The 11,378-nt window shown below is 53.6% G+C and overlaps 1 protein-coding gene across 1 annotated transcript; it reads right to left on the bottom strand.

Annotated features, from left to right (window-relative positions):
• Positions 1 to 6,885: 6,885 nt before the first annotated feature.
• Positions 6,886 to 8,310, bottom strand: LOC128975314 (splicing factor 3A subunit 2-like). Its single transcript, XM_054392145.1, has one exon. The coding sequence runs from the start codon at positions 8,308 to 8,310 to the stop codon at positions 6,886 to 6,888; it is 1,425 nt and encodes a 474-aa protein (XP_054248120.1).
• Positions 8,311 to 11,378: the final 3,068 nt, after the last annotated feature.

Here is an 11,378-nt window from a genome sequence, read left to right as displayed (position 1 = left end):
CCTGCGACCGCCGCGCTCGCCTCTTGCATCAGCGTTCCCCTTCCCCTCCCACGTCGCGCCTGCGCCACCACCCCGCGCCTGCGCCGCCGCCGCGGAGCCGCCCGGGACTTGTCGTTTGCGGAGCGGCGGCACCGGCTGGAGCGAGGAGGAACCCTGGGGCGGCGGCAACGAGCGGAGCGCGATACCTCCGGCATCTGCGCGCCGCCGGGGAAGCCGTCCGTGTCTGCGGGGCTCAGCCGACTCGGCATCCCCGACGAGATGCAGGCGGCTCCCATAGACACTTCCATCCGGGCTCGCTCCGCTGCGGAGCTGGGGTTGTTTAGCCTGGAGAAGGGGAGGCTCAAGGGAGACCTCATTGCTTCTACAACTCCCTGAAGGGAGGTTGTAGGCAGGTGGGGGTTGGGCTCTTCTCCCGGGCATGCAGCACCAGAACAAGAGGACACAGTCTCAAGCTGCACCAGGGGAAGTTTAGGCTGGAGGTGAGGAGAAAGGTCTTCACAGAAAGAGTAATTGGCCATTGGGATGTGCTGCCCAGGGAGGTGGTGGAGTCACCGTCCCTGGAAGTGTTCTAAAAAAGCTTGGATGTGGCACTTGGAGCCATGGCTTAGTTGTCAGGAGGGGTTAGGGGACAGGTTGGACTTGATGCTCTCTGAGGTCTTTTCCAAGCTGGCTGATTCTGTGTGGAAGGGCGTTTACACAGCTGCCGCGGGTATAAAGCGGAGAAACAGCGGCAGGACCCCCAGGAGCTGCGGGCTGGGAGCCCTGGAGGTGCCCTTGGTGTTCCCAGGCCGCCCCTGCCCGGGTTTGTTTGGCCCGAAAGAGGAGCGCTGCTTTCCCGGGTTTGTTGCACGCAAAAGCATGAAAGGAATAGATGCCAGGAAATGGCAAGGCTGAGACATGGGGGAGGGAGAGGCCTGGGTGGTTGCTCTGATCAAAGGAGGGCAGAAATGCAGTACACCTTTGTGCATCATTGTGATGGTTTTAAGGCTGTCTTTTTAATTTTTCTAAACGAAGTTCGAGCAGACAAAGTGAAAGAATGTAAATAAGTCACTATTGGGTGTAAGAAAGCAAAATAATGATTGTTCTGAACACTTCCTTTGGAGAGAGAGATGTTTGGGAGTCACTACTCAAAACAAGATACAGGACAGTGGGGCAGTTGGGCACTCTTGCAGTCCATCTTCTCTCTGTCTGCCTGCTGCTTCTTTTCTGGCTGAAGATAACACACTGACCTTGACAAGCTAAGTCTAACAGCCTCCTTGCTTCTTGACTCTCTGCCTTTTGCCTGGGGGATCTGGGGGGATTCTTTCTGGAGGGGGGGGAGGCCCCTTGGGGGAAGCCAGGGAGCTTGGTTGTGCTTTTTCTGTTGATTGTACATATTTGTAAATGTTGTGAATAGTGTCTATTGCATTTCATCATAGATTGTAGATTTGCCTGTAAATACACTTTCATTTGCTTCCAGACTGAGCTAGCCTGGTTATTGTCGGTGCAGGAGGAGGATTTCAGCTCTCACATTGTTAGAATCATTAAAGCAAACCTTCCTTTCTCTGCCAGAATCAGGGATTCCGAGGTGTAGGAAGGAACTTGTGGAGAGTGGCTGGTCCAAAGGGCTCACGCAGACTCAACAGGCTGCTCAGGACGTTGCCTTGCTGGGGTTTGAATATTTCCAAGGATGGAGACACCACAACCACTCTGGGCAACCCATTCCACCAGTTTCACAATAAATATTTTTTTTTCCAGTGAATCTCATCTGACACCAACAAGCCTGGTGTGACGTTGGCCATCCTGTTGTCAAAACCCCAAGAACTGGTGGTGACACCCGACTTGGAGCCATGGACTAACAGATTGGGGCCATCTGCTTCTCCCAGTGTCACTGCCTGCAACTGGAAAGAGAGAGGAAAAATTCACCTGTACCCCAGGTTCCATCACCAACCATCCCAAGCCCTTCAAGTCTCTTTTGATTGCTCTTGGACTACATGCTGCAGCTTCACCACCCATGGAAAAGCAGTAGGGGGTAATGAATAGTCTGAGGGCTGTAACAGACCAGGAAGTTTCATACAATCACAGATGAATTATAAAAGCACAGAATGTTAGGGGCTGGAAGGGACCTCCAAAGCTCATCCAGTCCAACCCCCCTGCCAGAGCAGGAGCACCTAGAGCAGATCACACAGGAACACATCCAGCCAGGTCTTGAATATCTCCAGAGAGGGAGACTCCACAACCCCCCTGGGCAGCCTGTGCCAGTCTTCTGTCTTCCTCACAGGGAAATAATTCTTCCTCCTGTTTCCATGGAACTTCCTCTGCCTCAGCTTCCACCACTGCCCCTTGTGCTGTCTTTGGGCATCACCCAGCAGAGCCTGGCTCCAGCCTCTGGGCACTCCCCCTGCACATCTTTATCAACATGAATGAGCTCAGGCTCTCCTTGTAAGGAAGATGTTCCACTCCTTTCATCATGTTTGTGGTTCTGTGCTGGACTCTTTCAAGCAGTTCCCTAAGGTCCTTCTTGAACTGAGGGGCCCAGAACTGGCCACAATATTCCAGATGCGGTCTGGGTTGGAAGGGACCTCCAAAGCTCATCCAGTCCAAGCCCCTCTGCAGCTAGCAGGGACATCCTCAACTAGATCAAGCTGCCCAGAGCCCTGTCCAGCCTCATCTTGAACATCTCCAGGGATGGGGCCTCAACCACCTCCCTGGTGATGTCCTCACTCCAGGACTCTGGAGGCATCAGACTTCCCTAAGAGCTAATAAAAAAATAGGACACTGACACACAACAGAACTACTTACCACAAAGTGTGTATTCAAGTTCTGCTTCCCAACCAACTCCTCCAAATTCAAAGGGGATCTATTTCACACCGGATTTAGTGCTACAGCACGCAGCCACCAGCCCAAACAGCATAACAGACTGTTTGCATTCTTGGAGCAACTTCCCATTAAGTGGTGTAAACTTGTATGATTCTTTTTGTGCCAGCAGGAGATGACAATCACAGAATCACAGAATTGTTTGGGTTGGAAGAGATCTCTTAAGATCATCCAGTCCAACCATCAACAACACCATGGCCACTAAACCATCTCTCACAGTGCCCTGGCCAGCTGAACGCCTCCAGGGACAGGGACTCCACCACCTCCCTGGGCAGCCTGTTCCAATCCCTGACCACTCTTGCAGTGAAGAAACTTTTCCTCATCTCCTCCCCATGTCAAGGGAGTTGGAACTAGATGATCAAGCTCCTTTCCAACCCAACCCATTCTATGAATCTATGATTCTATGCCTTAGAAGCTCTTGGCTGCAGACACTCAAAAGATGTGTGGGAGACCACTTCATATTATTTTTCCCCCCCGTCCTCTGCTGACAGACTGTTCAGGAGGCAGGACTTTCCTATTCTATTTTCTTCTTTACTTTGCTTGTGAATTAAATAAGATCCAGAAACATAAGGGCACTGCTACATTAGTTGTTAATTAGTTGTTATCAATGACAACACTTGACCAAGAACAGCTGGAACTGGTATCTTTGCTCTGACACTTGGGGAAAATAAATCCTACCAGAGTTGTGCTAAGGGAAACACAGTGTACAGAAACACAGATTAAAAAGGGGTTTTTTTCTTCTCTCTTTTTTTTTTTTTCTTATTTGGTTGATAAGCCACAGTCATACCAAAGTAAGAATGAATCATGGAATTGTTTACTTTGGCAGAGACCTTTAAGATCATCTCAAGTCCAACCATTAACCCAGCACTGCCAGCTCACTGCTAAACCAGGTCCCTCAGCATCACATCTACAGGGCTTTGAAACCCTTCCAGGGATTGGGGCTCCACCACTGCTCTGGGCAGCCTGGTCAAGGTCTTGACAACCCTTTTGAGGAGGAACTTGTTCCTCATTGCTAACCTAAACCTCCGTGGTGCAACTTGAGGCCATTTCCTTTCATCTTACCACTTTTTCCTTGGGAGAAGAACACACCACCTCCTCCGTGCTCCTTCACACTGTGTGTTTTTTACTTCTGCTGTAAGAAAACCAGCCTCTGCGTGTGCTGGCAGAGGACAGGGGATGACTTTCCTTCCAGAAAGGATCACAGATCCCCAGAGTAGCTGGAAAAAGGCAATCAAGTAATTTCCTCTGATTGCTGGCACCAAAGCAAGGCCTGGAAAGCTCAGGAAGACTCACTCCCCTCAGTCCCACCTTCATCTCAGCCTTGGCCCCTTCACCTTGACCCCCACCCCTCAGATACTTAAAGGCATTGATCAGATCCCCTCTCAGCCTTCTCCAGGCTGAACAGCCCCAGGACTCTCAGCCTTTCTTCGTAGCAGAGATGTTCAAGTTTTAGAGCCATCCTCATAGCTCTCCACTGGACTTTTTCCAGCAGCCCCTTGTCTCTCTTCTCCCAGGTAACAAGCGAGAGGACAAGAGGAAATGGCCTCAAATTGTGTCGAGGGAGGTTTAGGTTGGACAAGGATTGTCAAGGTCTGGAGCAGGCTGCCCAGGGCTGTGCTGGAGTCCCCATCCTTGGAGACATTGCAAAGCCCTGTAGATGTGGTGCTGAGGGACATGGTTTAAGTGAGGGACTTGGCAGTGCTGGGTTAAGAGTTGGACCTGATAATCTTAAAATCTAGGCACAATTCAAGGTGTACCTGAGCACTGAGTTTGAAAGTAGATTCTGCTTTTGCACTCGTGCAAGTGAGTGGAAGGCTCTGTGTAGCACTGAATTCTGCTCTCTGTAAGGAATTCCATTTTAAAATGTCCAAAGATTGCTGTGGGACAGGTGGTAACAGCTGGGCTTAATGATGGAATCTTAGTATCATCAAATTGTTTTGGTTGGAAGAGATCATCCAGTCCAACCATCAACCTAACACCACCATGGCCCAGAGTGCCATGGCCACACACTTCTTGAACACCTACAGGGTTGGGGACTCCACCACCTCCCTGGGCAGCCTGTTCCAATCCCTGACCACTCTTGCAGCAAAGAATTTTTTTCCTAATCTCCAACCTAAGCCTCCCCTGGCACAATTTCAGGCCATTTCCTCTCCTACCACCTCATCCTAGGGAGAAGAGTCCAACCCCCACCTCACTGCAACCTCCTTTCAAGGAGCTATAGAGAGCAATGAGGTCTCTTGTTCCTCTCATTCAACTCAGGTTTAAGAGGTTTAACCTCTGCCCTTCACTTCAGCTATTTGTTAGGACAGAATTGTGGCCCTATTGCCACTGAAAAAGAGTGAAAGAGCAAGAAGAAGGATCCCCAGTGGAAGTCTGCAGCAAACAGGGCTGTGCTCACAGGGATACCCAGAGAATGAGTGAAGTAGGTTTGGAGAAGAGAACAGTCATATGGAGAAAGGCTTTCAAGCAAGAGAGGACCCTGAGGAGGAGACAGCTGGACAGAGGAAGCCTGCAGGACTGATCACAGCCTGGGAGTGAGGACAGAGGAAGATCTATTTCACAGCCCAAAGCCCAAGTGATAGGGGCAGGGGTGGCAGAATTGTGGCTGTGCAAAGTGGGAATAGCCAAGAAGGGGAGGGGGAGGTTTCAAACCCTTCCAGTGGGTTTGCTTTTACAACACACACCTTTGCAAAGCCAGCTTTGCATTTTACTCAATGCATTTAGCAAGTGGTGAAAGCTCTTCCCAAATGGATCCAGCACTTCCTCAAAATGCCTGGGTTTTGAGGCTATCCCCAGCTCATCATTCAAGCTGAGGGCAAGTTTCTTTTTTTTCCTTTCACCATGCTTCTATGCAGCCAGTCTATGGCATCCTCAGTCACTTCAAAGCCAACCTCCAGCTCCAGCCTTACTCCTCTTTCTCACAACACTTAACAGCACCAGAGCAGTGTGGAGGCTGTTGATGTGTTAGAGTCACTCTCAGTATTTTCCTGGTACAATATCTGAGGGGTGGGTGTCAGGATGAAGGGGACAGGCTCTTTTCAGTGGTGCCCAGTAACAGGACAAGGAACAACAGGTACAGACTGGAACCCAGGAATTTCCACCTCAAAATGAGGAGAAACTTCTTTGCTGTGAGGGTGCTGGAGCAGGCTGCCCAGAGAGGTTGTGGGGTCTCCTTCTCTGGAGACTTTCAAGTCCCATCTGGACATGTTCCTGTGTGGCCTGCCCTGGGTGACCCTGCTTTAGTAGGGGGGTTTGACTCTGATCTCTAGAGGTCCCTTCCAACCCCTACCATTCTATAGTTCTATGATTTTCTTCCCCATCCCTCTGCTCTTTCTTTCTTTCTTTCCCCCTTTATTTCAGTTATTAAATAACAACCCTAAAATGGGTTCTCTTCTTCCTTGCCTTTGAGGCAGTGTTCAGTAATGTTTGGAGAGAAAAATGAGGACAATAACTTTGAGAGCACTGTTAAATTGTTGATGAGGAAGTGGAACATGTAGTAATTAGCCACACTCAGATCCATTCTCCACTCTACAAATGACTCTGCATTGTTGCCAGCTGGAATGAAAAGTAGAATCACTTCCAAACAATCCAAACCAATTAAGGGTAATGTTTGGGGGTCCTCACTACAGGAAAGACATTGAGGCGCTGGAGCATGTCCAGAGAAGGGCAACAAAGCTGAGGAAGGGTCTGGAGAACAGGCCTGGTGAGGGACCTGGGGCTGTTCAGTCTGGAGAAGAGGAGGCTGAGGGGAGACCTCATTGCTCTCTACAGCTCCCCGTAAGGAGGTAGCAGTGAGGTGGGGGTTGGGCTCCTCTCCAAAGGAACAAATGATACCACGAGGGGAAACGACCTCAACTTGCACCAGGGGTAGGTTAGGTTGGACACTAGAAGAAACATCTTCGCTGAAAGAGTTCTCAAAGACTGGACCAGGCTGCCCAGGGAGGTGGTGGAGTCACCGACCCTGGAGGCGTTTCAAAGAGGCAGAGATGTGGTGCTGAGGGCCATGGTTTAGTACCAGACTTGATAGCATTAGAGAACGGTTGGACTGGATGATCTGAAAGGGCTTTTCCAGCCCAGGTCATTCCGTGATCCTGTGTGAGCCCCTCCGCAGATCCCAGCAGGGACAGGTGGGTCCCAGAGCCGCCCTTCGGGGTACAGCTCCACGGACGGAGCTTTTCTGACCTCGGGGGCGGGGCCGGCTGGCAAGCGGGGAAGGGACACCCCCGGCCCTACCGCTCCCGCAGCTACCGCCAGAGGGCGCCGGCGCAAAGGCAACCGGGAGCTGCGAGGTCCTGCGTCCGTGCTGCGGGATCCAGGCTGCAGGGTGCGGGGTCCTGTGCCCGGGCTGTGGAGTCCGGGCTGCCGGGTCCAGGCTGCAGGGTGCAGGATCCTGTGCCCGGGCTGTGGCGTCCGGGCTGCCGGGTCCAGGCTGCAGGATCCTGTGCCCGGGCTGTGGAGTCCGGGCTGCCGGGTCCAGGCTGCAGGGTGTGGGATCCTGTGCCCGGGGTGTGGAGTCCGGGCTGCGGGATCCAGGGTGCGGGATGCGGAGTCCTGTGCCCGGGCTGTGGAGTCCGGGCTGCCGGGTCCAGGCTGCAGGATCCTGTGCCCGGGCTGTGGAGTCCGGGCTGCCGGGTCCAGGCTGCAGGGTGTGGGATCCTGTGCCCGGGGTGTGGAGTCCGGGCTGCGGGATCCAGGGTGCGGGATGCGGAGTCCTGTGCCCGGAGTGTGGAGTCCGGGCTGCTGGGCCCAGACTGCAGGGTGCAGGATCCTTTGCCCGGGCTGTGGAGTCTGGGCTGCGAAATCCCGGCTGCAGGGTGCGGGATCCTGTGCCCAGGGTGTGGAGCCTGGGCTGCGGGATCCAGGCTGCAGGGTGCGGGATCCTGTGCCCGGGGTGTGGAGTCCAGGCTGCGGGATCCAGGCTGCAGGGTGTGGGATCCTGTGCCCAGGGTGTGGAGTCCGGGCTGCGGGATCCAGGCTGCAGGGTGCGGGGTCCTGTGCCCGAGCTGTGGAGTCCGGGCTGCAGGATCCGGGCTGCGGGATCCAGGGTGCGGGATCCTGTGCCCGGGGTGTGGAGTCCAGGGTGCGGGATCCAGGGTGCGGGATGCGGAGTCCTGTGCCCGGGCTGTGGAGTCCGGGCTGCGGGATCCAGACTGCAGGGTGCTGGATCCTTTGCCCGGAGTGTGGAGTCTGGGCTGCGAAATCCAGGCTGCAGGGTGCGGGATCCCGTGCCCAGGGTGTGGAGTCTGGGCTGCGGGATCCAGGCTGCAGGGTGCGGGATCCTGTGTCCGGGGTGTGGAGTCCGGGCTGCGGGATCCAGGCTGCAGGGTGCGGGGTCCTGTGCCTGAGCTGTGGAGTCCGGGCTGCAGGATCCGGGCTGCGGGATCCAGGGTGCGGGATCCTGTGCCCAGGGTGTGGAGTCCGGGCTGCGAGGTCAGTCCTGTGCCCGGGGTGCATGGTGTGGGATCCCATGAGTGGTGTGTGGGTTCTCGTGTGCCTGGTCCTGTGCCTGGAGTGTGGTGCCCTGCACCCTGTGCCCGTTGTCTGGTGTGTGGTGCGTTGTGTCCTGTGTGCAGTGCAGGGTACCGGTGCCCTGTACCCTGTGCCTGGCACCCAGTGCCTGGTGTGAGATGTCTGATGTCCTTGGCCCAGTGTCCAGTGCCCTGTGCCCAGTGCCCAGTGTCTGCTGTGCAGTGTTCTGTGCCCAGTGTTCAGTACCCAGTGTTTGGTGTCTTGTGCCTACTGCCCTCTACCCTGTGTCTGGTGCCAAGTGTGCAGTGTTTGGTGTCCTGGGCCCAGTGTCCAGGGCCCAGTGTCCAATGCACAGTTCCCATTGCCTGGTGTGTGGTGCCCTGTGCCCAGTGTGTGGTGCTCTATGTCCAGTGTGTGGTGTCCACTGTCCAGGTGACCTCTACAGTGTGCCTGGTGCTCAGTGCCCAGTCTCTGGTGTCCCGTGCCTGGTGCCCAGTGTTTGTTGCCCAGTACTCAGTGTCCTGTGCCCAGTGTACCTTGATCCCTGTACTCTGTGCCCAGTGTGGGGTGTGCTGGGCTCGGTATCCAGTGCCCTGTGCCCAGTGTCCTGTGTGTGCTGCATGCTGGCTGGAGCTCTGTGTACCCTGTGCCTGATGTTCAGTGTCTGGTGTCCTGGGCTCAGTGCCCAGTGCCCTGTGCCTAGTGATTGGTGCCCATTGTCTGATATCTGATGTCTGACTTTGGCAGGGACCCTGTAGCTAATGGCCATCAGGATGTGGTGGTGCTGTGCAGAGCAGGGCTCTGCCTCACTGGGGGAGAGGAGGCTGAGGGGAGACCTCATTGCTCACTACAATTCCCTGAAAGGAGGTTGAAGTGAGATGGGGGTTCTGCTCTTCTCCCTATTAAGAAGTGACGAGATGAGAGGAAATGGCTAAAAATAGTGCCAGGGGAGGTTTAGGTTGGAGACGAGGAAAAATTTTTTTGCTGCAAGAGTGGTTAGGGATTGGAACAGGCTGCCCATGGAGGTGGTGGAGTCCCCATCCCTGGAGGTGCTTATAAGGGGCAGAGATGTGGTGCTGATGGATGTGGTGTGGCAGCCTCAATCACAAAGCACCCTCAGGTCCTTTTCTGCTGGGCAGTTCCCAGCCACTCTGCCCCCAGCCTGGAGCCTTCATGGGGTTGTTGTGACCCAGGTGCAGGACCCAGCCCTTGGCTTTGTTAAACCTCATCCCACTGGCCTCAGTGCATTGATCCAGCCTGAGCAGATCCCCCTGCAGAGCCTTCCTGCCCTCAAGCGGATCAAGACTCCCACCTGATTTAGTAGGCATCTGCTTAGTGTCATTGATTTGGGCCCAGCCAAACCTCTCATAAAACAAAAGGCAAATGTGGGGTGGGTTTGAGAAACCCATTTCCAAGGGTTTCTATGGTCACACAGAGCAAGGCTACTCTGCAAAACCTGCAGTCTTGCCAGGTGAACTGCACCTGCACAAGAGGGACAGATGTTCCAGCCAGACAAGGCAGCTGACCTCAGCCCAAGCTCTTACAAACAGAAGTGTGCAGCAGGCTGTGGCAGAAAAAGGGATCAGTAAAAGTGCTGCTCAGTCTTTTTTTAATTAGCACATTATTGTACAAGCCTAGGCAAGGTTTCCAAACACTGGAGGGGTCAGCTGGGTTTTGTTATGCTGTGCCACTTGTTCACAGTCCTAAATGGAATTTCTCTGTAGTCATGGCTGAAACTCACAGGTCATGGTTGAAAACTGGAGGCTCGGAGTTTTTCATGGCTCTCTGGTTCTTGGTGCACAGTAAAAAAAAAAAAAAAAAAAAAAGGAAATAAAATGTTGCTCTTCATCAGATTTATTCTCCAGGCCCTTCACAGCCTCCTTACCCTCCTCTGCACTGGCTCCAGCACCTCCACATCTCTGTTGTAATGAGGTGCCCAAAAGAAATAAAGAGAAATTTTTAAAATAAATAAATAAAATAAAATTGGGTTTGCCATTGGGCACAGAAAAGAGGTGGTTACCTCCAACATCCTGAAGTTCAGTTGCTGGCCTTGAGTTGAAGCTCCCCCCCGGAGGTGTTCAAGGAGCAACCTGGGCTGGTGGGAGGTGTCCCTGCCCATGGCAGGGGGGTTGGAACTGGGTGAGTTTTAAGCTGCCTTCCAACCCAAGCCATTCTCTGGTTCTGTTATTCTGTGACTCTGTGGAATACCCCTCCTGCACAAGCTGGGACAGAGCATTCAGCCAGTAAAGATCAGTGTACCTGCAAGGCTGAGTGGAACAGGCTGCCCAGGCAAATGGGTGAATACATCCCTGGAGGTACTTAAAAGCCCTCTAGATAGGGGCTCCTAAGGATATGGGGGCCCTGGTAGAGCTGGGTAAGGGTTGGACTTGATGATCTTAAGGGTCTTTGCCAGCTGTGATGGTTCTGTGAGCTAGTGCAATGAAAAGCAAATGCATGAGCTCCATGATGACAGCAAACCCACAGTGAGGATCAGAGCCATTCAGCACATCACAAAGGGACTAATGTGGATAATGTGAGAATAGCTTCATTACTTCACAGCTTCCTTGCCCTCCTCTGCCCTGGCTCCAGCACCTCCACATCTCTCTTGGATTGAGGTGCCCAAAACTGGACACAACACTCAAGGTGTGGCCTCCCCAGAGCTGAGTCCCAGGGGACAATCCCCTCCCTGCTCCTGCTGGACACAGCATTGCTGATCCCAGCCAGGATGCCTTTGGCTTTCTTGGCCACCTGGGCACTGCTGGCTCCTCTTCAGCTGCTTGTCCATCAGCACCCCCAGGTCCCTTTGTGCCAGGCAGTTTCCAGCCACAGTGCCCCAAGCCTGGAGCATTGCTTGGGATTGTTGTGACAATCATGTGGGCTCTGAGGGGCTGATGGCATAGAGGCCATCAGATGCCTTGCAGAAGCAGCAGCAGCACATTAGTTGCTTTTCTGGTGGTCTTGCCTTTCTCTACAAGATGAAAATCATTACCTTGGGATGGACCTAGTGGGACCTTCACCCCCAGTTCAATGTCCAGCCACCCAGCACAGTGCAC

This window comes from Indicator indicator, chromosome 24 (genome assembly GCF_027791375.1).
Source record: "Indicator indicator isolate 239-I01 chromosome 24, UM_Iind_1.1, whole genome shotgun sequence".
Taxonomy (NCBI): domain Eukaryota; kingdom Metazoa; phylum Chordata; class Aves; order Piciformes; family Indicatoridae; genus Indicator; species Indicator indicator.
This window is presented reverse-complemented; position numbering and strand designations above follow the sequence as displayed.

Bases quoted from the DNA above. Each gene is read 5' to 3' on its own strand.
- LOC128975314 (XM_054392145.1), bottom strand. From the start codon at position 8,310: ATGCACCCCGGGCACAGGACTGACCTCGCAGCCCGGACTCCACACCCT.